This window comes from Haemorhous mexicanus, chromosome 1 (genome assembly GCF_027477595.1).
Source record: "Haemorhous mexicanus isolate bHaeMex1 chromosome 1, bHaeMex1.pri, whole genome shotgun sequence".
In the NCBI taxonomy this organism is placed as follows: Eukaryota; Metazoa; Chordata; class Aves; order Passeriformes; family Fringillidae; genus Haemorhous; species Haemorhous mexicanus.
In genome coordinates this window covers 44,301,809-44,329,289 of record NC_082341.1, presented here as the reverse complement: position 1 = coordinate 44,329,289, position 27,481 = coordinate 44,301,809, and the positions used below count along the sequence as shown (strand labels likewise).

The following is a 27,481-nucleotide window of genomic DNA, read 5'->3' as shown; positions in this document are numbered from 1 at the left end:
GTTGTTTTTTTCCCTGAAGATTACTGCAGTATTTTTGAGGAAGGAACTGGCAACACTGATTCTAAAGCTGGGATTCCATCGGAGGAGCAGCTCCCAACTCAAGGACTCCATTGACCACACTGTTCAGTCAGGCCACCACCCACACCTGGTCACCAGAACCATCCTCACCCTGCAAAGCTGTGAAATCCCAGGCAGAGCAACACAACCAGCCCATTTGGGTGGGCCCAGACAGGCTGCTATAGAGAGAAAAACTGAAATCAAACTGCTCTGCCTGGGCACACACGCTGCTGCCTTCTCACTGGGGTGGAGCCAGGGAAGGTGGGAATGTGAGACCAGCCTCACACACTGAGAAAGACAGGAGGGACAGCCCAGCGAGCTGCTGCAGGCAGGGACAAAGCCCACAGCCCTCAGCTCCATTTAACAGGGTGTAACAGGCATGCCCACTCTTGCCTGAGGACTGTGCCCCATGCTACCCATATGTCACAAGACAGCAACTTTACAAATGCAGCACCAGCACAGAGCATACTAAACCAGCCTTTATTTCTCTCACAGTACAGCAGGGCTGAAGTTAAGACCATTCCGTGGCAGTGCCAACCCACTCAGTAGCCTGGGCAGTGGGAGCTGCTGACCAGTCCTCAGTGGCAGGCTGGGCACTCCAGTCCTCTGCAATCAACAAACACAAAAACACTTAGTGCTCCACAGCTCCTTTCACCCACCGCAACACCCCCCCTCCCCCGCCACCTTCCCACAGACACCCCATAAACCGACCTGTGGGGAACTGCTGGATGGGCACAGATGGGACCTGCACTCCCTCAGACCAATCTGCAACCTCAGGCTGAGGAGGAGCAGTGAATTCAGGTGCTGGGGCTGTCCATTCAGTCTGGAATTCCTCCTTTGTGACTGCTTTCTCAGCAGCCGCCTGCTCCTCCTTTTCAATCTGCAATGGAAGAGCCCAGCCTAAGTCTTGCAGGAACATATCCCAGAAAAAAACCCTTACTATCAAGTATCAGACAACAGGCACCAACAGGAATACAATCAACCAACCACCACAGCAGTGTGAATGAACTGCCATCATTACATTAGCAAAACCTGTCTTCGACAGCAGACACACGGGACCATGGGATATGAGCTCAAGCAGAACATCCCAGAAAGACACACTCCCTGCCATGAGAATTCCTACCTCCTCAGGATCCCTGTAGAAGTACAAGTCAGGCATGACTTCCCACGGGTGCTCACGGGAGATGGTGCCACGCATGCGCAGGACCTCCCGAGCCAGCATCCACCACATCAGGCCCACCGAGTGGGCTCCCTGGAACAGCAGAAAGTAGGTAAGAGCTGGCTGTAAAGCTAAACCTTTCCAGAAAGAGCAGAAGACTTATCTGTACCCCATCCAAGGCTTGTGCTTAGTGAAAGACATTACTTGCCAAAGCCAGACTTTAGTACCTGAACTTAAAAAAGGGTAACTTTTCAAGTTCCCAGTGACATTTTCAGGTCTCTGCAGAAATCATGCCATTACATCATAGCCTGAAGGAACTCTCCTGTTATGGAGTTTCATGCTGCTCACCACCCTCATGTGAGCCTCAACCAAAAGACAGGGATGATGTTCACCACATATTCAAGAATGAAGAAACTGAAAACCTGACAAAATAAACAAAGCTTACACACATCCTCACAAGTGGCTTACACTAGTTTTGGTGACTGACACTTCGATAGAGATCTAAGATAGCTTCTCAGGAGATTTCTGCCAAGGTAACAACATCTCAGAGCAGTTTCTCCATCAGTTCATACTACCTTTTATTCGTATTCACGATCTGTGGCAAGAATGACTACCAAACTCCACTCATTGGGTCACAAAGACCCTCATGGCGTCAGCGAAAAATCCTGCCAGGTTACTATAGCACACGTCCTACACTTGAGAGTTCCTTGGCCAGAAACCAGCCTCAGCTCCAAGCTCCAACTGTGTGCAGTTTATTTTTTCCTCCCCACCCGCCTGCAAGAGACATTCATTAGCTCATCCCCCAAGATACACGTGAGACACGAGCCAACCCTCCCTTGCAGAAAGCATCCACCTTGGAAGGCCAAGGCACGCTCTGGAGGAAGCTGCCAGGAATGCCAGAAGGAAGTGTTACCTTGTTATTGCAGGGAATAGCAATATCCACGTAGCGCAGCGGGGAGTCGGTGTTGCACAGGGCGATGGTGGGGATGTTGACGTAGGATGCCTCAGTCAGCGGCTGGTGATCAGCCCGCGGGTCTGTAACCACCAGGAGCCGCGGCTCCCGGAAAGCTGCTTGGATCTGGTTTGTGAAGGTGCCAGGGGTGAAACGCCCAGCAATAGGAGTAGCTCCAGTGGCAGCAGCGAACTTCAGAACCGCACGCTGCAAAAAGGACACAGTAAAGGTGAAGCAGGAAAACTGCATTTCAACCAAGCCAGAAAAGTGCCTTTCAGCCAAGACACCCAGGCACTGCCAGTGAACACGCACGAAATTTAACTGAACTATTTGCCTCCATTCCTGTGAAATCAGGGCTCACCACCTCAGAAGGAGACAAAACAAAAATGTTATTGAAAAGAGCTACACCGTGAGTTTAAAAGACCATATCCACCAGCAAAGCAGTAAGTCAGGACATGAAAAAAAGCCTTCTCTTCCCCTTAAGATACCGGCAAGCTCTACTCCAAACTCTCAAAATCAAATCATAGCAGGGTGAATTAAACAAAAAGCTTACAAAAATAGCACAGCAGGTTTTCTACCATTATTTCTACATCGTTTAATTATCCAGGAACTTCAAGGAACTACACAAAAACTCAGTAATAAATACACACAAACTGTAGCTTTCTTTGTCCATTGAAATTGCAGTTGGCAGTTCTCATTCAATTGCAACAGCTTCCAACTTGTCAGGCATGTGGCAGGGCCTACTATCAAACTCCAATCCTAGAGGGAGCCCCTCTCCTGGCGTTAGCGAAAACCCTGCCATCCTTTGCTGTCGCACACTTCCGACACTTGAGAGCTCACTGGCCAGAAACTGACCTCAGCATCAAGCTTTAATAGTGTGCACATCAAGCCCACGGGATGCCAAATTTTTCCTTCAGAAATGCCCCCCTGAATCTCCCTAAACATCTGTGGCCCCACTTGCAGTTACCTGAACAAACTAACCTCACAAATTTCAGTAACTAATTAAACGTTATTGTGTTCTACAACAAAACATTTTTGCTAAAAATTTTAAGAGTCAAAATTACAACTGTATCAGCTACTATACCTTGCTCAATAACAGAAAATTCCGTCTTTGACAACTTTCCTATCAGGTGCTTACTGTCTCCAGAAAATCAGTGTCAATTACACACAGGAGTGTGTAATTGGCACACTCCCCTTCTGGGAAGAAGGGGTCACCAGGGGATTAACCACTAATATGACAGAAATCCAACAAGAAGGATATGGAAGAAAAACAAGTTATCAAATGCCCTGAAATGGGGAGTGGGTTTCAACTCATCTGTTTAAAGCTGCCAAGTGCAACACAAAAACCATGTTTACAGAAAGTATTCCTATAGTTAAAACTGGTGTTATTGCCTATTATCACCAAGGTTCACTGGCAGGCAATGATGCATGCAAGGCAAGGGAGTCCTGCTCCCAAGACTGCAGGCTTCCTGATGTCCATACCTGTCCAGTGTTCCTAGAAGAAATGACGCTCACATCAGCTGGGTTCTCAATGGCAACAATGGCACGAGCTGCCAGGAGCAGCTTTTCCCAGGTCCTCTTCAGATTGATGATGTAAATACCTGTTTGGAACAAAAGGCTTAAGAGCAACCAGCAAGTACAAGATCCTAAAAGAGGATAGCACTTCTCTGCCATTAAACCTGTCACATGGCTGTGGTTACTCCAAAATTCATAGAATCAGCTTGGTATCCAGGTCCCCCGCAACTGGACAACCTATTCCACTGTCTGACCATCCAAGCAGTGAATTTCTTCACAATTATCCAATCAGAGTCTCCCTTATCTCATCTTAAGCTTATTTCCTTGGGTCCTCTGACTGCTAGCAGGCAGAAAAGGGTGACCCTTTATTTCAGGTAGTTATAGAGAGCAGTGAGATCCCCCCTGACCTGCTTATTCTCAAGACTAAACAAACACAGCTCATTTAGTCATTCCTCATTACATTTTCTGGACCTTTCAAAAGCTTTGCTGCCCTTCTCCATATATGCTCCAGCACCTCAGTGTCCTTTATCAAAGGACAACACTTCAGTCTCATTCTAGCTAATGGAAAACTATTCCAAGGAAAATTCTCCTCTTATGGTTTTACTGACACAGGTTTTCCAGCATGTATTATCAAAAACCTAGTCCTCATATGAATTTTAATATTGTAAACAGGGCAGCTTATATTAAAGACCAATACAAACAAGGAGGAATCATTACTGAGATACTAAAGCCATTTTATTAATAGAGAACTAGCAAAATTACTAAAACCAGGTGTGATTTACCAGATTTAAAGATCAAGGTAGTCAAGAACTAGTACAACTGCTCCAAAATCAGTGTTTTATTCTACTTCTCTGAGTTAACACTGGCATGCAAAGGCCATGGAGAAATCATGCCAAAGAGATCAAGGCCTAGGACTTTTCTGCTTTTCCCAGTTGTGCCCACAAGATCCCAGCTGCCCAACCCAGGCCACCCATCCCGCCTGTTTACCATCACTCTTCCTTTTGTAGATGTACTGCTCCATCTGGAAGTCCAGGTTGGTACCTCCCAGGTGGGTCCCGGCAGCGAGGAATTTGAGGACATCCTCCTCCTTCATCTGCAGGACATCGAGGCCTCCGGACATTGTGGGGTTTCCCTTGGGAAGCAACGACAGGGAACCTGCGGGCACAGGGACACGGCTCAGCCCGGAGGGGACGCGCCACGAGGTCCAGCCGCCCCGGCCGCCATCTTGGGCCTCCTCCCGCGCTACAAGCGGCAGGCCTCGGCCTTCCCCGCGGCCCGGCCCGGCCGGCCGCCGGCGGTGCGGCGGGATGCACTGTGCCCCCCGGTGTTATCGCAGGGCGGGGAACGCGCCCCCCGCCCCCCCATATCCCCTGCCCGGCGGCCCCGACTCACGCTGACAACGCCGTGTGGAGGCCCGGGCGGCGCGGAGCCGAAAGAGAACCCTCCCCTCCCTGACGCCCATATATATAGCCTCGGCAGCCAATGGAGCGCCTCGGGGGCGGGGCTCCGCCGCGGCGCGGGCAGGGCCGCGCGCCGGCGGCGCCTCCCCGGCAGCCCCGGGCCGCGCCCGCTCCTCCGGCCCCTTCCCGACACCGGCTCTGAACAAAGCTCGTAGGGTTTGTGGGATTGCGAATCCAGAGAAGGAGAAAACAGCTGGTGAAGGGTCTGCAGTGTGAGTCCTGTGAGGAGCGGCTGGGGGAGCTGGGGGTGTTTAGCCCAGGAAAAGGAGGCTCAGGGGTGACCCCTTCCCGGTCTCTATGGCTGCCTGAAAGGAGGGTGTAGCCAGGTGGGGGCCGGCATCTGGTCCCTGGCAACCAGCGACAGGACACGAGGACTCAAGTTGCACCAGGGGAGGTTTAGGTTGGACATTAGGACGAATTTCTTCACCGAAGGAGTGATTAGACGTTGGAATGGGCCGCCCAGGGAGGTGGTGGAGTCGCCGTTCCGAGAGGTGTGTAAGGAAAGACTGGACAAAGCACTCAGTGCCAGGGTTTGGTTGACAGGGTGAGGTTTGCTCGTGGCTTGGACTCCCTGATCTCAGAGATCTTTTCCAAGTGAACTGATTCTGTGGTTCTGTCAGTCTGGAGCTGCTTCACAGCATCCTGAGGCTTGTGCTCCAAGCAACATCAAGGCTGTTTTTGAGGTCCTGAAGTGATCAGAAAGCAAAGATTTACTTTAAACATTTTACAATTCCATTTTCCTGCTGAAAGTGAAATATATGCTCTTAGGGCTGGTGATTATTTGATTAATTATAACTAGGCTATAAATTGCCTGCTGTGAAGGGAAGCTTCTAAGGACCTGCAGCATCTTCCCTGCACCCACATTCCCCCTCCCTGCAGAGGCACTGCTCTGGCACCTCGCAGGAGAGCTTGGGCGGCCAAGGCTGTTCCTGTCCTTTGCAGAAATGACAGTAAAAACAGGTGAAATTGACATTGAACTTATGCATCCTTGTTCTGCAGTAGACACTTTTGAGGTACTTGCCCCCTTTTTTGTGTGTGTTGTTGGGTTTGGGATTTTTTTTGTTGTTGTTTACTTTTAAGAAACCACAGAAAGTGATAAGATGTAAGAATCTTCATCATCTTTCTCATCTTCTTTGTCCTATTCTCAGACACAGGCCTGAGAAAGAAATTTCTTGGAAAAAAAGAAAAGTAGTGATATTTACTTTGCTATGCTTGCTATCATCAAGATCTGGATACATTTCTGGACAGATTTCTGGACTGTGCAAATACTATTGCCAGTGCCTTCTGCAAGTCATAATTCATCTTCACATCTTTCTAACAACAGTGATCCTTTAGTTTTCTCCCTTCTATTTTAACCTAATAACCACATCAAGTGACTGGGCCTGGACTCTCTTTTTCCATGACTGAGCCCTGAGTTACTCTGGGGAAGAATTGCTCAAGTAGCAGGTTACAACATCATCTCATGTATGTTCTTTTTCTCCTGGAAAATGGCTCTCTATCATTCTTTTCTTCATGCTTATTAGATGGTGTTAATTAGCAAGATTACCAAATCAGTTTTAGAATATGCTGTAAGAGAGTAATTCAAACATTTGCCACATGGTGGTGACAAATTAGGTAAAATGAAGAGCTCTTCTGCACAATTGAAACCTGTCTGTATTAAAAATGTATTTGAACATAATGATTGTAAATGAAGTATTGAATATTGAAGAAAGTATGATGTTATCAAAAGAGTACCACTGATAAGCGTTATAGACTCCTCTGGCATCACTAATACTTCATTTACTTTTTGTTGTTACACTGATGGGCCCTTTCTGGTAGACAATGAGGCCCACAGCCCGTGAGATGGCTTGGAAAAGTGGTGATGAAGCTGGACACTAAAGTATTTCTAATTATTTCTTTAAATAGCCTGAAAGCTTGCCTTTATTTTTTTTATCTGCGTGCTGAGACAGTTTAAAATAATCTGTTACTAATGGACATGTCCCTCAAGTGAAAGTCTGTCTATCTTATCACATGTTTTAGACAAGGTTTCCCTTGTCCAAAGTTCACACTGAACTTTGTTACACAATTACATGCAGAGCTGCTGGCAGCCCCTGGAATAGCCTTGCTCTGCAGCAAGCAAAGCCAAGAAAGGTGGATTTGAGGCACCACCCCTCCTGAAGAGCCAGGGAGACTTGGGGCCCACAGGTGCAGAGAGAAGCATCACTGAGCTACCACCAGCCTTTGGGTGCTGCATTGAGGACCTCAAGTAGGTGCCTGGAGTGGTCACAAAGCCCTAGAAAGGGCATCTCCCAGACAGCCAGCCCAGGCTGCAGCAGAGGAACAGCTCTGGCCAGAAGCCTCTGAGCAGGGGCCTGTACCAAGAGCCCCAGTGCTGGGAGAGAAGGCTCCTCACAGGGCTGTAGAGGAGGTGTTCTGTGCTGCCAGGACAGCTCCTGCAATGAAGGGGTTGGGCTGTGTGTCTGGGGAAGAGGCTCAGGCAGAAAGACTTTCAGGCAGTATCTTCCCCACCAAACATGACAGTGGGTGTCACCCAAGAGATCCTGTAGCACCCCTGGAGAAGGCAAAGAAGAGTTGTGAAGATCAACCCACTTTCAGTGAAACTGCATTAATGTTACTGTACTTCCCTGTAAATTCCATTTGGGCTTGTGTTTCAAAGGTTTGCTATTACTACTTACATGTTTTTGGGAAACATATTTTGGCAAATTTATTTCTAGTTCTACAAAGTTAGAATTACCTAATGCCTGTTACAAAAACTTGCAGAGGTCTCATTTTAACCTCTCACCGGGATTTTGTCATTTTTACTAAAACTCCTTAATGCATTATGATGAAGACTCCTAAAGCATTTTATAGTGCTAAAATCACAAATTAAGAAACTGCAATGTGGAAAATCAGCTTGCTATTTTGAAATAAGCAAAGCCAGAAGGGATAAGGATATTCATGAAACCCACATGGTGTTCACCAAAGTACACGTGTATATATATGCCTGTGTGGGATGAGGAATCTTTTCTGTTCAATTCTAGCATCAGTGCTTATGTGTGTCACAAAACTCATTAAAATTAAAAAAGCAAGCAAAGTGTTTGTCCATTTTTAATGAGGAAGGGAGATCTGTAACTCAATGTTTTGTTACAACCACAGTGCCTTTAAACTTTTGATCTTCCTCACCTTCTACCACCCAGAAGGGTTAGGGATCTTGTCTGCTATCTCTTCTCACAGCTGGGGCAGCTGTCAGCAGCATGGATGGCAACACCCACTACACAGGAGGTGGTTCTTCAAGGCAGCAGGAGAGCTCTGGGGAGCCCTGTGTGCAGGAGCAGGCACTATGCCAGGCCTAACTTACTACCAGGAACCTGCACAAGTAGTTCAGGTTCAGCTGACACAAGCCCACACCTCAGCACTGTCTGGTAGGTCTGTTACAAACAGACAACCTTCCATGTGAGAATATATTATCTAAGCAAGTAAAGAGGCTCGGGATCTTCACATCTGGAAGACGCACATCTCAGTATCAACCATGTTTTGCTTAGCAAAACCTGCCTGCTACTGAATCCCAGGACCATACTGTGACAGCAACTGGCGACCCCAGCAATCCAGCACTCCCTTGCATTAGGCCTTGCAGGAGACAATTGTGTCCCAAGCACAATTTCTGGTCCCCTGCTGACATCAGACTGCCTGAGTAGCAAAAACCTGATCAGCAGGAGACTAAAACCAGTTTCTCCCTAGAAAGCTTAAAACCCCACTGTCCTGAAGGCAGGTATTTCACCAGCTAGTAGAGGGATTCAACAGCCATCTGTCTTTACACACAGCAGGCAGGCAGAGGAAGCTGTGAAAAAAAACACAACATTCCCCAGTGCTTTGTGGTTTTTCCATTTAAGCAAAGTTGATTAAGGTTGTACTAGCACAACCTGTGCATATTATACACCACAGAAAAAGAGAATATTCCTCGTCTTTTATGGGCTCTGAACACATGCAACAGTCCTGTCCTCTTGGGAAACTCCTTTTGCCTTCTTAAGTCTCTACTCCCTCCAATCCCTTGTGCATTTAATCAGTTGGGGCTTGTCTGTTTGGGTTTTTTAAAAGAAACACTGAAGAGATTATATCCTTAATTTTTGCAACTAGTTTTTAATAGAAACATATAATACACCTTTTCACATAAATATTTTATATAGACACATACTATACAGACTTACAATACTCAAAGCTATGTAATGTTTCAAAGCTCCAGTTCTGTTTAAGAGACTGAGAGAAAAAAAACCTAAACAAATCATCACACAGGAAGAGTGGAAACAAAGTTTTTAAAGCATGAATAATCAGATTATTTCTCTTGTGTCCTTACAACTCACTTAAACACTGCCTGCCTCAACATGCCAGCCAGCTGTGTCCTTAGCCACAGCTGCAGAGGCAAGCAGAGACAGTGCACGACCACTAACAGTGCATTGCATTGCCAGCAACAGAGGTCAGTCCAAGAGGGATCCCACTGCCATCCTGAAGTGTACAGAGGGAGCACACCACTCTCTCCAGAATCCAAGCCAAGACGGCTTTGGAAATTATTATCTGACAAGATTGTTAGTGTTGAATTGCTTGATGGAGGTAGGTGATTAATCACCTCTGTCCAGATCTTTTATTTGATTTACTTTAACTTTAGGTTGTACAGTGACAATTTGTTGCTAAGTAGAAGCATTAAACCTCAAGGGGAATACATCTAAACTTTAAGTCCGCACACTTGATCGTCTTGACTTGCTGTAGCTATCAAGGAGCAACTTCAATAAATCACTTCAGAAACAGAATGTTTTTGAAGAGGGGAAAAGGGTGAAGGACAGTAAGGATCAGAGCCAAGAAATAGTCTTATGCCTGACCATGTGATAAAGCTTTCAGAACAGAGTGAAGCAGAACTTCAGGCTTTCCCTTTCCCCATATATGACACATGACAAAAGAAATAACAAAGAGAAACAAACAAGCTTGCATCTACGAATTCATTCTCCCCAGCTCACAAGTAGATAAGCTTTTGGATTTGCAGCACCAATGGTAGATGAAACACAGTGCAGTTTAGATTCTCTATTTCTTAAACCCAGAGGAGCCCAAGTTAATCCACAAGCCAAAAACCATATAGTTTTTCACTCTATTCCAAGAACAAAGCACCAAAGCAGAATGGAAAAACTTTCCAAGTAAAAGCTAACACTGCTTTAAGCCCGATTCCACATTTAAAACAAACAAACAACCCCACACTAGACCTTAAAACATTAGCACATGGAAATAAACTCTCTACTTCTTCCATTGTTACTTGACCAGGCTGGAGTACAGGGACATAAAAGCCACCAAAGTGTTTGCATTCTTTGCTTGCCTACCTCATTTTTAAGAGCTTAAGTTTCTGTCTGCACAGGTTGCACATTGCTTTGCCATTGCTAAACCAGGAATGAAATATGTGTGAAGCACCTTGCAGGTGACCCCACACACTGCCCTTAGCTACCACAGCCCAGGATGTTCAACAGATCCAACTCACATGCCAGATTTATAAAGCACCAAATAAATTCAGGCTCCCAGCACAATTCCAGTTTGATCCCATACATAGGGGAATAAAGGACAAATGAGGTAACTCATCTGATTGCCACCTTATTCTGCCAGGTCAGCAACCCTAGACTTGGTTCTCCAGCTGTGTGTCAGTAGTGCTCAGGACAGCAAACAAGCAGGATGTGCAGTTACCATGGTTTCATGCGCTCTCACAAGTTCTGGTCACTAAGGGCAGAAGGAACAGCAAAAGAAAGGAACAGGTGTTCACATTTAGGATTTAGCAAATAACGTGCCACATGCCTGATTTGATGCAGTGCTCTGTTGCTAACACGTAGATGTGCGCACAGAACCCTCCACCACCATTCTTGGAGACTCCTGCACTGCAGAGCACCCACCTCCCCTCACAGATGGGCTGAGTCAGAAAACAGGCAGCACTTTCCAAGCCTCCATGCTGTCCTCTTATGTTTCCCTCAACTTATACATCAGTCATCCAGCATTCTTGGAGTTGAAATCTGGTAAAGAACACCTTTAACAACCCACATGCCCTCTGTTCTTGCACTTGGGAAGTTGCCTGGGCAGGCAGTGATTGTCCAAAATACACTCTAAAATTTATGAACAACGGGTAGGTACCACTGGTTGTTCATACAGCTACAGTGTCCTACCTTCATGTTTAGAGACAGGTGCTCTGGTTCTAAAGTCAATTGCAGTATCTCTAGATATTTAAGAAAATAAAAGCCAAAGCTAAGTCTTCTGCAAGGCACACTACAGAACAGGATGCACATTTCCACACCAGCTTCATGGCTATGCTAACAGAGCTGCAAGGGACCCAACCCACCACAGAGGCACAAGTGAAGGGGGGATCAGGCTGCACTTGGCACACACTGTGAGGTTTGAGTAACACAGCAGGAAAGAGTAAGAAGGCACAGAGGATGAAAAGTGTATTTAAACTCAGGCATACTCGAACATGGACTACCTGATAAGAGAAAAAGATCAGCCAGGAAAATGAGAAGGGTCTGTGTGGAGTCCTAAGGGAATTAAAGGTCACTACCAAGCACCCACAGGGCTCAAACTTTGGAGAAAGCTTACAGAAATAGCAACCTTTTCTTTCCAAACCAAAACATACTCCACATGCAATCGGTGATGTTTTAAGGGAAATCTGAAGTGCCAGTATCTATATCTGTTTCCATTATACATATATGCATTATGAGCCACGGCCCTAAAAGGTACATCTAAGGACCAGTTCACACTGAGGGTGCTGATCAGGGATTAACAAATAAAAAATAGGAAGCAAATAAGTCTCTACGACAACTGCATAAAAAAAACCCAACAAGACCCACTTGAGTGTTTCTGCTGTAGTTTTTTTTTTCCAGCAGCTTTTTTTTTTTTTTTTTCAGAGAACAAGTAGAACTTTGGTAGCAATCAATTCTAAAGTGCCTTATGCTTCTTAATTCCTGTGCAAACTCTGCTGTAGAGGCAGAAGGACATTTCAAGCATGTTAAGGTGCTCAATAACATAATAACACATAACACAGCAAGGCGGTTCCAGTTACTTTCTCTGCAATCACCCACAGTACAAAAGTGATGACAGAGACCATGTTTGTAGCTTTTCCTCAGCACTTCATTTCTCCTCCACCCACTCCCGCAATGTAAGCATCACGACACACATCCAGTTTCCCACCAGGGCCTAGTGTTCCCCTGTGAGAATAAAGCATATGAGGAAGGAGGACCTATATCAGATGGTGGTCATTGTGGCCTTTCTGGCCACGCCTGCAAGGAACAGGCTGGCAGGTTTTATCATCACTGCTTTCTCCTCAAACATTTTTGCTCTAATAATGTCTCACTGCATAAAGGTGATGAGCACAGAGTTATTTTTAAAAAGGGCTTCTCAGCATAGTTACCAGGCTGTGAAAACCCTGCCATTTCCCGTGGCAGTCTTCAAGTGCAGTCCTTCTGGAATGCATTGATCAAACAGTGCAAAGATCCAATCCTTCCTCTCCTCCTCTACTTGCCAAAAGGCCTAATCTCCTGTCTCAGAAGGGCTTCCTTCCTGGCTGAGGAAGGCTTATTCCTCTGTGGAACTGGGAACTTCTCAGTGCCAGTTGATCACAACAAGCGGGAGAAGCAGTGAAGCCGGTCCTTTCTCATGCAGCTCAGTCAGGATTTCAAGCCCATTTTTTCCATCATCTGTTCATACACCGTCCATGCCATTGCTGCCATCAGAGTGCGCCTGAGAACTCGGGGCACACCGCCTCGGAAAAAGCCAACCAGCCCAAAGTCCTGCAACAGGAGATAAACAGCAATTCATCCCAATCTGCCTAGAGGGTTTTAATTTCTCATGATTTATTACATGGAACAGCACAGGATGTATTTCAGCTCAGACCCAGATCAGTCTCTGAAAAACACAGGCTAAAAGAGCTTTTAGTGTTTAGGAAGAACCTGTAGCACTGCACTACTGCAGGGCTACCCAGCAAAGCAGGAAGAGCAGTGAGTGGGAAAAAGGAAAGCCAGGATGGAGACAACAGATGGGGAAAGCCACACTCAAGTCCAACAAAAAGAAGGCAAGAGTGTAATCATTTTGAGACGCTACAGGAAGATGACTAGTCTTTGTTTTAGAGCTTCGTAATTACAAAAGTCTCTCAGCTATTCTGAGATTTCTAAGTATTGAAGTAAAAATCATTATGATTTGAGAAAAAAAAAGGCACACAAAAATGCATACACAAATAAACAGATTACTTGCTTAGGAATAGAGTTCAATATGGAAACAGAGTGAATCTGCCAAGATCTGCCCTTCTGACAGTAGGAAGGGAAAGGTGGGCTTTGACTTCTTCCCATACCATTCCTGGGATAAAGACCTGGGCATTTATTTCTCTTTTGATGTCTAAAGAGCAAAGAATTATTTTGTAACTGGTTTGTATCTGAAACCAGCATTTCACACTGCACACTATAGTCTTGGTCTACCACAGCATGACCCCCTTCATCATCTTGAAAATGCTGACACTGAATTGTCCAACTGCAAGAGCAGGTGAACCACTGACACTTGTTCACCTCCTTGAAAAAAAAATGATTTCCCCAGCAAAGCTGTGCTTTGAGCAAGGTGATCAGAACTGAGGATGTGGTTTTGCATGTCAGAAGGGATTCACCTCACCTTGTAGATAAAGGCGATGGCCTGGCTTGTCCTGTGGTACTTTTGGGGTGACAGCTGCATGTGTGTTTTGATGACATCAGCAGGCTGCGTTGCCAAAGAGGCCAAGATCCCCGCAAAGATCCCAGAGCCAAAATTCAGCAAGGGCACGAGCACTGGATCCAGCTGGCCTGCAAGAGAGCAAAGGGAATGCACTCAGACACCATTCGGGCCAGGAACACTGATGCTGTGTGACAAAGTGAAAGCTACTGAATGGTTAAATCAACATCAGAACCTAAGAGAAGTTAAAATCCATGTAGCTAAAGAAACCTTTTAAGGGGAGAAGTGGCTACTAGTCAAAAGTTAGCACTATTGACAAGCCTCACTTGCTGGGAAACTGTATTTGACAGAAAATCAGAAAAGGAAAAATTGTACAAAAGTTGCCCCAGTGAGTTCCAATATCAGAGAAGCCCCAGTTTAGTGGAAACTGAGCAGTATGCAAGACAAGCAGAAACAGCAAGCAGTGCTTAGGACACCCTGTCTTTCAACTGTTCACTAATCCAGTTATGCATCAGCCTTCATGAAGACAATAAATCAATCAAGGGCCAGTCTTGATTTCTGCACTGACCTCAGCTACAGGTCTACAGTTCTCCACAGGCAAATGTGAGTGAGTGAGTGACCAAAAGCCCTAAAAGAGACCAATTCAACTTTCGAGGTGGAGGGCAACAAGCAGGGCATGCAGGCTGTCAGCTGCAGGGCAAGATCTGAGAAGAGGAACAATTTCCATTCCAGCATCCAACACTCAGCCTCACCCTGAGATGTGAGGTTTTTGGTCTGTGTGTAGAACATCAGGTAGATGCCAGAGAAGGGTGCATCCCGCAGCAGTGTCGCTGTGAGCCCACTGAACATGCCACGAGCTCCCTCGGTCTGATAGACACTCTTCAGGGCTCCATACACACTCCCATAGCCAAATCTTCCACTCTGCAAGAGAAAAGGTCAGTCATCCATGTACCAGGCACAGGTCAAGGAGCCCTACACACACCCTGAGGATATAACACCCAAACAAATTGTTCTGGATGTTATATCCTCAATTGTGGATACAAATTGTGAACTTAATGTGATGCCCAAGATGGCAACACAGAGGACAAGCCAAGGCAAAAACTGGGTTCCACCTAACTCAGCCTTTAGGATTTAGAAGAATCCTTCAGGGAAGTAACATATGGAAGATGCTACACAAACATTGTATACAACTGAAACTTATAAATCTTAGGGTGAATTCTATTTCACCTTCTTGCCCAAATTTCATTTCCTGTACCATGTGTGAACTGAGGTGAAATCAGGACTACATTCCTGGCTGAACCCAAGTGGAAGCAACCTCCTCCAGGCAGAAGGAATTATTTTGCATCGCAAGGAAGTTGTGTGATTCCATTAACAGGGAACTAATTGGAAAGTCATACCTCATACCGGGTCTTCACGACAGTCACTGGCAACATGCAAATCCCAGAAACTGCACGAGCAGCGGCACCCAGGAAGACAGACTCCAGGGCTGTGGGTGAACGGTCCACAAGAAACTTTTGCTCCATCATGTACAAAGTGCTGAAGTAAATCCCAACCCCAGGAATACATCTTGCAAAGGACTTCAGGAGAAGAAGAAGAAGCAGATGAAGAAAGGAAAAGCTTACATAAGACAAAATATACTACAGAACATTTGTGAGACTGTTCAACTTGACAGGAAGCTTTGTAGAAGACAAAAATATCACTAAAGCTAACAAGCTGAGGAAAGAAAATAAGGTAGAAATAATTTATGGCACTGACAGACAAATATTCAAATGATGCCAGGATTTAATGCATTCCTCAATGGCAGTTTTCTAGGAACAAGATATTGCAAACCAAAATGAAGTTCTTGCAGTTGCCACACCACATTTGCAAAAGTATTCAAATGTTCAGCTGCTCAGGACTGCCATAACCAAATCAGTGAAATTCACAATATTAACTCCTTAAAATAGGATGTAATCTAAATCATGGAATTTCACTCATAATTGTACAAGAGTTGGCTATTAAATTCAGGCAGACATAATTAGCAATAAACAGTAAGCTTATTTATTTACTTATTTTAACAAGTCAGAGTTAAACCAGCCACTTACTGGAGAGACACCTTTCCAGAGCCCCAGAATACTCTCAGTACGAACAACCCTAAAGAGCAGCGTTACCATCCCAGCACGACGAGACCTGAAAGAAAGACAAGACAGGAACTGAAGCAATGACCTGCTTCTGCTCCTTGGCAGATATATTCCACAGCCACCCCTTTCACTCATCTCTGTGCATTAACTCGGCACCTCCAAGGTGCTCTTCCTCATCTCAGTCTGCTTTTCTTGGTCACTCTTTCCAGGGCTTCTCCATCACCTCCTGTATCTCACAACTTGTAACACCCATTAACAGTTGCTCACTCTCTTTGTTAGCAGCAGCAGATTGTAGGTTGACTACACCAAGCTACACACATGAAAAATTATCTGACAACCACACAGGATTTTTTTTCAGGCAGAGGATACCCCATGAAACTGCATGGTACCTACTCCAGCAAACACCAGTCTCTCAGATGAGAAGAAATGTTGAGGTTACAAGTTATTCCAGTGGCATTCACAACCACTCACAGACATTTTTCTTCTTCTGGAGCAAAATAACAATCCTTCTCCGTGATATAAAAATATACCTCCTCTTTTACAAAGCCTGTTTTCCCAGATTACAACTCTGAACTCCAAGCCCCAGCCAGCAAATGAGGCAGAAGCCTAGGCAGAGCACCTCCAGGCCCCCCACGCAAACACATCCCCCTCCTCACCCATTCACAGCAGGCTGCAGAGTTTGCAGGCGCGTTTTCAGCAGGTCAAGGGGTTGGAAGAGGAGCGTGGAACAAGTGCCACTGATGGAGCCGCATACAAAGGCCTTTAGGACTGGATGCATCTGGAAGAGGAAGAATATAAATTTAAATGGCCATTTAATTAAGAATGGCACAAGAGAAAACATTTCAGCTGATATGTCACATGCTACAGGAAGGAAGGTGTGCTGACCCCATATGCTAAGGACAGCTGCTTAGGGTACAGGAAGCCTTTCCAGGCCTTTTCTGAGGCTGATCAAGTTTTATTTGTGTTTTTTGGGTTCTCTGCTTTTTCTGACAGATTGTTCCAGAATCTCCCTGAAATTCGGTCGTTTGTTAAGAGTTTTCTGAACATCAAATGTACTAGGAGCCATCTGGTTGGGGACGCCTATTTTCCCTTTGCCACGGCAAGGGAAATAGGCGTCCCCTTCCCACTACGTACCTGTACCTTTGCCGCGGTCCCATCCACCTCTGCCGGCAGCACCTCCAGCCCTTCCCTCCCACGCGCACACCACGGACCCCCCGCTGCCAGGGGCACTGGCGGGGAACTCTGCCCAGTCCCAAACCCGAACCCTGCCCAGACCCAGACCCAGACCCAGACCCGGCCCAAACGCACTCAAAAGCCCCGCACGGCCTGCTCAGCTGAGGCTGCCTTTGCTACCCACAGCGGCTGCCGCCGCCCGGCACTTCTCGGGAAATAATACCGCAGGAGGCATAAAGCCCACGGCAGGGTGAAGATTCTTAGGTGTTGTGAGAGGGTTTGTATTATTATAAACATATAACGGTGTTTGCTAATGAAGAAAGAGTTTCTGAGCCCCTCGGCGCAGCAGAATCACGACAGACTAGAAAGCACGGGCGGATCAGAAGCAGTGTGAGGCACGCTCCGAACCAGCAGTGGGTGGCCCCGAGGTCCGTCCAGACCCACCGCCACGGTGCTGGACCCGTCACCCCGTCCCCCCGCACCCCCGCTGCCCCAAGGCCGCGGAAGACGATGCAGCAGCGCAGGGGGCAGCGAGCCCCCCTCGCCTCCCACCGGGGCGCTGCCCCGGCTCTCCTCGGCAGAGCGAGCGAGGAGGGCCCGGCGCAGCGACCCGGCCCGGCGCAGCCTACCTCCGCCTCCCGGCCCGGCATCCCAGCGCCGCCCGCAGCCCCAGAGCGCGGCGGGCAGCGGCGAGGCCCAGCCCCGAGCGGCCCCGCCCGGAGCACCGCCCCGCCCGGCGCATGCGGCTCCCGTAACCCTTCGGCCGCCGCGGCCTTGCTCTGCCGCTGCCCGGAGCCGGCTCCTCTCCGGCCGCTTCTGCCCCCGTATCGCGTGTTTGTCACCGCTTATGGACGTTCGTAGAATCGTAGAACGGAAAGGGGCTGAAACGGATCTTTGAAGTTCATCTAGGTCCAGCCCCTGTGCTTCGGGAAGGGGCTCCTCCCGCTAGACCACACTGCTCAGGGCTCCATCCTGTGTGGCTTTGAACACTGCCAGGGATGGGGCATCGACGGCTTCTCTGGACAACCTATTCCAGTGTCTCGCCACCCTCACAAAAAAAAAAAAAAGTTCTTCCTAATAGCTAACCTAAATTTCCTCTCTTTCAATTTATACCTGCTACTCCCTGTCCTATCACTGCAGTTCCTGACGAAGAGTCCCTCTCTGGCTTCCCTGTAGGCCCCCCTCCAGATACTGGAAGGCTTCTATGAGATCTCCCCACAACCTTTTCTTCTCCAAGCTGAACAGCCCCAATACTGTCATCCTGTCTTCATAGAACAGGTGCTCCAATTTTTGGCCTCGCCTCCAACAGTTCCACGGCCTGAAGTTGGGGTCACGATAATTTACTCAGTTCCAGCAGCCTTACTCTATATTCCAGCGCTCTGTGCTGTATCCAGCAACTGAGCCCCAGCGCACTCTGTTAGACATGGGCAGCGAGAAGGGTCAGTTCATAATGACAGCTTTCATGTCTTCCCTCAGTTCACACCTCCCACTTTCCCACAAAACCAACTTCCTATGGATACCCATAGTGCTGTTCAGAAACCTGAGATGCACACTGACGCGTCCTTACCGCTGGCGCTAGTGTTTCCACTTGCTCATCCTGGGCCCAGAGCAGAGGGAGGCTGGCTTTCCTGAGCATTGAAGAAGTGAGCACCAAAATGAAGAGTTTCAATATTAGACCTCTGCCAGCCCTGAGACTGTGGCTTCACTGTGCCTGCAGAGCCAGACACTGCTTATCGACAACAAAACTGGAGGAGCTGGGAGGAGCAAGTTACAGCTTTGGAAGCTGCTTTTCTAAGAATTGCCTGTTTGCTGTGCCTTGGCCAAGTAAGGAATGACACGTCTAGAACATCATGCTCCAGGTGTTCCAAGAAAGAAAACCCTGTGTACAACAGTAGCCATTATGCACAAACTACTTCCCCTCCTGTGCTCGCTTTGCCTTGTGGCAGCCCCCAAAGAAAGAGAGAACTTCTCACTTCTCTGAGAAAATGTAACACACAGGCTAGCAAAAGCACTTCCTTATGGACTCCCTCTTCCCTTTGGCAAGCTCCTCTCTTGTTAAGCAGTTCTCTCCTTGGGTGAGTGAATGCCTTTTATTTCATTAGCTAACTTTGTCTGCTGACTCATGGAAAAGAAGATCAGCTTGTCCCCTTCCCTCCTAGTGCTTCTTTGCCCACCTCACATCTTGCTCCCCTGTGCACCAACACTGGGACAACATGCATCATCACAGGCTGCATGGGAATCTCTGCCCCACTGCCTGGAGCTCCTCCTTCACTGACTGTGGCCTCTGCAGGATATTTCTCTCACATATTCTCACTCTCTCACAGCTGCTACTGCACAGTGTTTCTGAATCACACAGGCACTACCAATGTCACCAATGGGCTCAGCTTTGACCAGTGGCAGGGCCAGCTTGGAGTCAGCTGGAACTGGCTACTGTTGGGAGTTTTTTGCATGACAATGGACATATGCACCATATGCACAATCCAGCCTTCATAGAAACTGAGTAAGGTCACAAGGCCCTTGAAGGACATGAAAGAAGAACAACAGGCTCAGAAGGAGATGGTTCAGGATGCAAAGGCAGACAAGAAAACTGCAGTGAGACACATGAAGAAGAAAGACTAACTAAAATTAACTGAAATACTAAAGTACGTGTGTAGAAGGATTTAACCAATCGTGTATTCGTCGGAGGTGTGAACAATAGAGAACAGTATAAATATAGCTTGCTTTTTGCAATAAATCGGCTTCATTTGATCATACTGATCATGGTGTGATGTCCTGTTACTGATCCTCTGCAGGCTACCACCACCACAGGGGCAGATTCTGGCATCTTCTCACATCAGGCAGCCCTGCAGCCCCCTTGCCACCAAAACTTTTCCTTGAAAACCCAATCTGTTATACAAGTGATTATATAAGGAAGCTGTCTGGGATATACGCTTCATTTTGAAAAAGCCCCTTTGGCTGTTTCTTTTGGCGTGTTTCTGGCTGTTCTGGATGGGATTGGGTAAGCAGATTGTTTAGAGGAGTAAGCTTAACTGTAGTAAGGCTGACAAACTCAAGTGATGCATTTGAAATGTTTCTGTATGGAACTGGGGATGGTGTGGCTAGATCCCCTCCCTCCATATCTTTGGGTGGAGCAACAATTGACATTTTTGTAGCTTTCTGAAGCAAGATGAGCTGCAACAATATTGGCCAAATGGCATGCATCCCAAGAAAGAGCTCATCCAACCCTGGAAGCAACAGCAGTCTCCAGGTTCTTATCTTGCTGTGGAAGCGTTTTCTTCCTGAAAATAAGCCTCATGATGAATGAGGAGGTGAAACAGCACTGCTGATCTCACACATCTCTGCAGGGATGCACCTCAGTTCTGCAGGGATGCCCAGCAGAGGGAGTCGCGTCCCTGCATGTCGCTGTCCTTGTGCTCTGATAGCCTGTCATCTCTATTTAGGAGATGAAAGATGAGAGGCACGGAACTGCCAAATCCTCATTTGGTGGACACATCTTTTTCCGCATTGAATAATTCCTGGTTGTTTCCTTTGCCACTTTAGCACCAACAGAGTTGTGAGTGCAGTTTTAATCTTGCAATAGGGCAGTGGAGCTCAAGCTTCAACACTGCCAGCAACTGCCAGTAACACTGCCTGTAACAGAAGAGTTTGTTTCTGGTTTTAATTCCTACTTTCAGGTTTTGCAAGAGTTAATACCCAGCAGAGCTTGGCTGTCATGGCTTGACTCACACATAAAACTTTGACCTAATGTCACACTGCCCACCACGGCCGAGGAAAGCCATCCACTGCTACACATGCAATAGTTGCAGATTTTCTTGGTTCACAGAAATTTATCCCTCTGCCTTTGGAGTGATGGCGAGTGAAGGTGGAGATCCAAAGGGTTTGAGGAAGACAACAGACCATTCCACATGGGGATTCTAGCAGCACATCTATGGACTGATGCCCAATGAAGTGCTGTTTGTTCAAAAACGAACAAAAAGATATGTGACTTGTTGCAGACAGGTAGAAATATTATAAAAGAATGGTCTTATTAAATATGGTTTGGGCCCTGCTACTCTAGTTAAGCTAACAGTAACTTGTAAGTTCCCATAAGGAAAAGTCATAAGAATGACGACAGTTAACACAACAACCTATTCTAGTAAGAAAAATAAGTTTGTACCTGCATAAACAATAGATCTGTCCCATGAGAATCAGTGAAGAAAATATGTAAACAACCCAAGAATAGAGATATTTGATGGAAAGGTAAAATGCCAGTTATTAACCAATTAATTGAGTGGCAAGAAAACTAGTAGCCAATTGGAGTTGAACATAAGGTCTGTGAAAACCGTATAAAAATGAATTATGTGAATAAAGAATTGGCTTTTTCTGCTTGAGGAAACTGAGTCCCATTTGTTTCTTAATGCAACATGACTTACCTGAATTTCAGTAATGTATCAAGCTCTAGTGAGGAGCAGCAGTATTTAAGGAGATAACACACACTTCAAATGTTTCCTGTTGTTCATTAGGGCTGCTCTTTCCCCTGTATCTTGTGTTGTGGGGAAGATCAGGGGGAGCTGTGGGATAGAAGTTGTGTTGGGTCTGGATGAGGTCACAGTGGGTATGTGGTAGAGTTGGTGGGAATTCAGGGCTGTTCAGGGCTTTATTTCAGTGTTAGTCTGTGAGAGCATCCTGCAGCAGGCGTGTTCTGGGAAGAAAGGTTCAAATGTACTTGGCAATGTGAGGATTACAGTGGGACTCAATGGTCTTAAGTGCCTTTTTCAACCTAAATAGCTATGATTCTATGAGCATTTCCTCTAGGTATTCCTGGCTGTGCTTGTGTGGGTGTGGGGGGAAGGTGCCTTCCAAGGAAAAACAAAATGTTAAAGCAAACATGGGGCCCTTGGCCATCACTGGCTATTGGCAGCATTGGATCATCCCCCTCAGCCATCTTCACCAAAAGTCCTAGGAACAGGGCAGAGACAGCACTACTTTCTCCTAGACACCGGAACTGCAGAGCAGGGACAGCAGGTACAGGACATGCAGGTGGGAGACGGAAATACTTCAAAGACGTGGAGAAAATTGCAGATCTCTTCCACTGAAGAATGTAAATGCTCAAAATGAAAACTTTGTGATCATACAGAAGATAAAGCTGACATTTCCGTTCTGTAGGTGTTAAGTCAGAGGCTGAACTCACTGGCTTGGGGTTTCATACATCTTTAATGTAACACAGGTCACAGAGAGGAAAAGCTATTTTAGGACTGTGCACTGCCACAGCAAGGACCTTATCTGCGACTTCGCATTGCAGCATAAGCTAAGGTAAATATTGCCAGCCTATATACACAAAGGCATGCCTGCTTCTTAGAAATACATCATCTAAAGACAGTTTTTTTGCACTCTTTCAGGCACAGTGTTGGATTATGGAGCAGAATTTGACAGACCTGCTGGGCAGCGGAGCCTCTGAGGACTTATTGGTGAGTCACTCCCTGCTGGGTTGCTCTCCTGCAAGCTGGGGCCAGTAGCACATCTTAGAGGTCAGTTTTTCCTATGGGACACAGTACTTGTGGACATAATGGGCATTTAGAAGAAATCAGTGTGACTGTTGTTCTCTGGATACACAGGGTGAAAATATCTTTAGCTGATGACGCTGTGCTTGTGGAAGAAGACTGTCCTTGAGGGCAGAGGTAGTGCTAGGAGTGCCCTATGGAGACATCCTGACAGGGATGCTGCTATCCATCTTCTTTAATTGTTTGCTGTCTCAAGTACTGCCCTGAGGGGTGAGTGGGCTGCAAGGGGCTGGTGAGCAGGAAGAAGACATGCCACTGCTGCTGGTGCATTCCATTTCTGGTACTCAGCTAACTGGAAACAAAACTTTTAGGAGATGAGTGCTAACATGTCAGTTTCTCCCTGGGCCACGCTCCCTTTCTCCTTTCAGAAGGAAACATAAAATAGGACCCCAAAACCCATATCAGGGGCTCTCAGCCTCCTGGCCATGCCCATGTCATTTCTGGTTTGAAGATGCTCCCTGTCTCTGGCCTCAGTAACCCACCCGGACTGGGGCATGGGCCATGGCCCCACATGGAGCCAGAAGGAGGATGCTGGTAACTTTAACCACTCCAGCTGCATTTCCTTGATCTCCTCTGCCTCTGTGATGCCCCAGGATTCATCCTGGGTCTTACAGGGCATAGCCAATCACTCATGTTCATTCCTCATTTGCATGTTATACCACAGCTGTGGCACATATATTTTGTCCTCATGCAGCTTGGTGTGAGCTGACTCGTGCCTGGTTTATCTACTAATGTGGGATTTGGCTCATATAAATTTCATTGTCCTTGAACAGATGAGTTACATCTCACCAACACCTAACTCCTCTGCAGCCTATGAATATGCCTTCTACTACTCAGAACTACACATCATCTGTCATCCTGAAAGTATTCCAGCATTTGCATCTACCTTATTTCCAGTGCTGTATTCAATACTATTTGTGGCAGGCCTCGTGGGAAATGCTTTGGTTGTTTGGATTCTGACAGTCTCCATGAAAATCAAGACCATGACTGACGTGTATCTGCTGAATCTGACTGTCTCTGACCTCCTCTTGGTATTCTCCCTGCCCTTCTTGGTTCAGTACTCCATTGTGAGCCAGTGGACTTTTGGAAATGCCCTGTGTAAAATCATCAGCTCAGTTTACTTTATTGGTTTCTACAGCAATGTCTTCTTCATAACCATCATGAGCACCGACAGGTACTTGGCCATAGTCCACTCCCTCCATGTCCAAGGGATTCGGACAACTGCCATTGGGTTTATCACCAGTCTGGTTGTTTGGGCAGTTGCCATTTTAGCATCAATGCCAGACTTACTTTTTTTCCAGGAAGTGAATTACAATAACCAGATTAAATGCCTCCCTCACTATCCTGGTGGCTACTATGGCTGGAAGACTTTCAGTAATTTTTTAGTCAACATCCTGGGGTGGCTAATCCCTGTTGTTGTCCTCATTTTCTCCTATCACAGCATCTTGAAAAACCTTCAGAAATGCCATACCAAGAACAAGTACAAAGCAATAAAACTGGTTTTTATTGTTGTCATTGTGTTCTTTCTCTCCTGGACCCCCGTCAACATTGTGCTGTTTTTGGACTCTCTGAGGAACATGTCCATCATCAATGACTGCCAGACAAGCCAAAGGTTAGACCTAGCCATGGAGCTGACTGAGGCACTCTCCTTTGTCCACTGCTGCCTCAACCCAGTCATCTATGCTTTTGTGGGTGTGAAGTTCAAGAAGCATCTCTGTGTCATTTTCAAAAAATCTGCATGTTTTCTGTCGAACTGCAAAGGCTACGGGGCTTTCAGTGGGCGCAGCCTGGACAAGCACTCCTCTCTGCACACAAAGTCCTCACAGTTGTCTTATGTTGGCACTGTCTTGTAGAGCAAGTCCAAAACTATCATCCTGGACAGGTGACCTAAAATTGAGAAATCCTCAACTGCGCATCCACAGGCATGGACTGTTTGAGCAACATTTTAGGACATGAGAAGTAGAAGCAGCTGCTTGATTTTGCTTTTATTGTGGTTGCTTTTAGAGCTTTTTTTTAGAGTGTGGTTGTTTTTTTTTGTTTTGTTTTTTTTTTTTTTGCATCATCCTCCCTTTCCCACGGCACATGCCTGCCTTGCTTACTTTGTGGAATTACCAGCAGACTCCCACACTGCCAGGCATAATGGAGAGGTACCTTAGAAACATACCATCCCCCCTTCAGACTGAGCACGAAAAGAACTGTTTCTGTTTCCAGACCCTGACATTTGGCCATTCCTTCTCTCATCTCAGCAGTGTGATGGCTTTGTGAGCAGTGATGGGACCTGCTCCAGGAGTGGGAACCTACTCTTTGGAGGAAAATGGGGCCCAAGCTTAAGGTGTCATGTGAGGGCCTGGCTCCCAGTTGATAGATCTGAACAGTGCTACCAGCCCCAGAAGAGCTTAGTGAGTGAGTAAATGGATAAGCAACCAAGAAATAAATGCTGTCCATGTTTTGGTAAAATCAATATGAATTAATATCTAGGTATCATCCTGACTCCCCATCTGATACCAGGGCCTGCAGCTTCTTGGCTGGAAGAGTTTGAAGCTGTAGCTCAGAAATGACACTGTGAATGTCAAGGAACAACCCCCTACAGGAATGAATGAGTGCTGTAGGAATGGATGGAGAAATTGTTACCAGGAAAAAGGCTGAAGAGTGGAAAAAATAGTGGGTATGAGCTGTCACACGTCCCTGTCAGGGGACTTTCTGAACATTTTTGAACTTTTTGAACTGGTAACTGTTGTGCTAGTGTGGTCACGGCTCTTGAGCAGGCAGCTGGGGTTGACATTCCAGTTACTGTTCCAACTTGGAATGACTGATTTTATATATGTAAATGGCTACCCATTCGTACAGACAATCTATATGTATCTATATATATAGAGCTATGTACATATACATGCATATCCATACTTGCCCATGTGTGTATATATATACAAATACACACCCATATACCCATATATATACATATATGTACTTTTATATGTGCAAATACTGTTAGATAAATGCAATGGTTTTCTAAAGCTTTTTGTTCTCTTCTATTTGTCCCTACAAGACATCACCATATTTCAAGTTTCATAATAAAGATACTGTGTGCAGTGTAATTGCACTATCTTTACATCTGAGGAACCTGTTTCATCATTATTTGTGTCACCATCTGCATTTCATTCTGTCCTGGACAGATCTACACAACTCATAGTCCTTCCAGCTGCCTCTTCTCTGCCCCCTCTTCAGTTCCGCTGCTGCCTGGTCCCAGCAGCAGGAGCACTGTCTGGCACAGCAGTACAGTCTCTACCTTTCAGGTGCCTTATTGCCAGCCAGGCTTTTTTTGGATATGCAAACCCTCAGGTTCTTTAGAAAGGGTTTCACAAAAATTCAGGGAAAAGCCAAAGGGTGGTGGGCAAGAGGGTGGCACCAACTCTCTCCCCTGCAGGTTCACAATATGGGCCCTCTAGAGCACAATTCACTTAGCTGAAGCACTGGAGATGGGAATGATTTCTGCAGCCTCAGCAGCCTCACCCTGCATCCTTTGTGTGAGTGTTTTGGGACAGGTGCTGGACTCCATTGCCCAAGCTGGCAAGATGATGATGGCCTTTCTCTGGTTGCTGAGCATGTCTGCTGGGGGACATCTCCCTCTGCTCAGAGGTTTCATTGATTGCTGTTATGCAGCTGTGGGAGGGAGGCTGTGATCCAGGACTTCCCCACAAAGGGCTGTAACCCAGTGGCATGAGGGTAGCCTAAACATGCAGAGCCTTCTTTGCGAAGTCTTTCACTTTTTGAACTCTCACTGGAGGACATCCTGCCCTGCCGTTGCCACATCTTCTAGCAAGGAAGCAGGAGATGCTTTCTGCAACTTAAAGGGATTTTCTGCCAGAGGCAGCTGGCTTCTGTTTTATCAGCAATACCAGGAACTCTGAGTTGGACCTGACCTCAACTTCTCCTCACTGCCTAACTGCTTTAAGCTGATATTGCTACCTTCCTGTGCAAAGGGAGAAGGTGATACCCACCTTCTGGAGAGTGCTTTGCTGGCAAGAGCTGCCCTGTGTTGCTCTGGGTGGCCAGAAGCACCCCTGTGGGTCACAGAGCTCCTCTGCTTTCTGAAGAGATGAGCCTGGAGCAGTCTGCTGCCATTCCAGTTCCTGTGAGGGCATTGAGAGCAGAAAACATCTTCCTGTATCTGTGCAAGCTGACAGCTTGAGGAAAATGCCGAATTTTAGGGTTTTCCCAAGAGCAGGGATCACAAGAAGCCGAAGCTAAAACATCCTGCATAGCCCCAGTGCCTGTTCACCTACTTGCATAAAAGGTACACAGCACAGCTGTTCCTCCACAGCTGTTCCACTCCAGCTGTTGTATGGCTCCTGCTCATATCTGCTGCTTACCTTCATATCCTGATCTTGCTTTTTCTTTCTGCTGAGATAATGCAGGTTAAAGAGGATTTAGAATGATGTTGGCACATGAAACAGTCAGATGTAATCTTGTTTTGGCTTCAGCACATCATCTTAAAACAGAGACCAGAGTAACTGTTACCCACATTCAAACCTAAACCTAAAGTACATGCTTGTTTTTCATTTACTGGTGTTACTTACACCAGAGGGTCCCTTCTGCAGAGGGTCTCTTAGAAAGATGGAGACTTTGTCTGATGACACTCTCTGAATGTCTGGATGGAAAGGCCTTGACAGGCTGGAGCACTGCAGTGGCATCAGGGGTGCTCATCACTTCCCACACTGCAAATGTGCAGCAGTTGTATGGGCATGTTTAAGGACCATGCTGTTCAACTACAGCAGCAAAAAGTGGGTTATATGAGGACATGCCACCTTATGGTATTGCTAGAT

General features: G+C 46.5%; 3 protein-coding genes and 2 non-coding genes across 5 annotated transcripts; 1 reads left to right on the top strand and 4 right to left on the bottom strand.

Annotated features, from left to right (window-relative positions):
• Nucleotides 1–518: 518 nt before the first annotated feature.
• On the bottom strand, nt 519–5,161 carry RPSA (ribosomal protein SA). The gene is made up of 7 exons (XM_059847940.1): nt 5,076–5,161; nt 4,671–4,838; nt 3,651–3,769; nt 2,130–2,375; nt 1,181–1,309; nt 769–937; nt 519–663 (listed from the first exon to the last, which is right to left on the bottom strand). Exons 1-7 carry the CDS (start codon nt 5,143–5,145, stop codon nt 569–571), a joined length of 996 nt encoding a protein of 331 aa, XP_059703923.1. The 5' UTR covers nt 5,146–5,161; the 3' UTR covers nt 519–568.
• LOC132339563 (small nucleolar RNA SNORA62/SNORA6 family) lies at nt 1,810–1,968 on the bottom strand. The gene has a single exon (XR_009489685.1). It is a non-coding gene; the product is annotated as a small nucleolar RNA SNORA62/SNORA6 family (small nucleolar RNA).
• LOC132339557 (small nucleolar RNA SNORA62/SNORA6 family) lies at nt 2,895–3,052 on the bottom strand. The gene has a single exon (XR_009489684.1). It is a non-coding gene; the product is annotated as a small nucleolar RNA SNORA62/SNORA6 family (small nucleolar RNA).
• A 4,078-nt stretch (nt 5,162–9,239) lies between the features above and the next one.
• On the bottom strand, nt 9,240–17,827 carry SLC25A38 (solute carrier family 25 member 38). Its single transcript, XM_059847932.1, has 7 exons — nt 17,748–17,827; nt 16,602–16,723; nt 15,910–15,994; nt 15,223–15,402; nt 14,578–14,746; nt 13,790–13,956; nt 9,240–12,921 (listed from the first exon to the last, which is right to left on the bottom strand). Exons 1-7 carry the CDS (start codon nt 17,766–17,768, stop codon nt 12,799–12,801), a joined length of 867 nt encoding a protein of 288 aa, XP_059703915.1. The 5' UTR covers nt 17,769–17,827; the 3' UTR covers nt 9,240–12,798.
• A 4,432-nt stretch (nt 17,828–22,259) lies between these two features.
• On the top strand, nt 22,260–25,767 carry LOC132328163 (C-C chemokine receptor type 8-like). The gene is made up of 3 exons (XM_059847924.1): nt 22,260–22,410; nt 22,497–22,565; nt 23,432–25,767. The coding sequence occupies exons 2-3, from the start codon at nt 22,512–22,514 to the stop codon at nt 24,509–24,511; spliced, it is 1,134 nt and encodes a 377-aa protein (XP_059703907.1). The 5' UTR covers nt 22,260–22,410; nt 22,497–22,511; the 3' UTR covers nt 24,512–25,767.
• Nucleotides 25,768–27,481: the final 1,714 nt, after the last annotated feature.

What these genes read in the sequence shown, in the direction of transcription:
- RPSA (XM_059847940.1), bottom strand. Translation starts at nt 5,145, where the DNA reads ATGGGCGTCAGGGAGGGGAGGGTTCTCTTTCGGCTCCGCGCCGCCCGG. An exon ending in CTCCACACGGCGTTGTCAGC is followed by an intron (nt 4,839 to 5,075) that starts GTGAGTCGGGGC and finishes CTGTGCCCGCAG; the next exon opens with GTTCCCTGTCGTTGCTTCCC. An exon ending in TCTACAGGGATCCTGAGGAG is followed by an intron (nt 938 to 1,180) that starts GTAGGAATTCTC and finishes CTTCCATTGCAG; the next exon opens with ATTGAAAAGGAGGAGCAGGC.
- SLC25A38 (XM_059847932.1), bottom strand. Translation starts at nt 17,768, where the DNA reads ATGCCGGGCCGGGAGGCGGAG. An exon ending in TGCCGGGCCGGGAGGCGGAG is followed by an intron (nt 16,724 to 17,747) that starts GTAGGCTGCGCC and finishes TTCCTCTTCCAG; the next exon opens with ATGCATCCAGTCCTAAAGGC. An exon ending in TCGTGAAGACCCGGTATGAG is followed by an intron (nt 14,747 to 15,222) that starts GTATGACTTTCC and finishes TTTCTCTTGCAG; the next exon opens with AGTGGAAGATTTGGCTATGG.
- LOC132328163 (XM_059847924.1), top strand. Translation starts at nt 22,512, where the DNA reads ATGGAGCAGAATTTGACAGACCTGCTGGGCAGCGGAGCCTCTGAGGAC. An exon ending in GAGCCTCTGAGGACTTATTG is followed by an intron (nt 22,566 to 23,431) that starts GTGAGTCACTCC and finishes GTCCTTGAACAG; the next exon opens with ATGAGTTACATCTCACCAAC.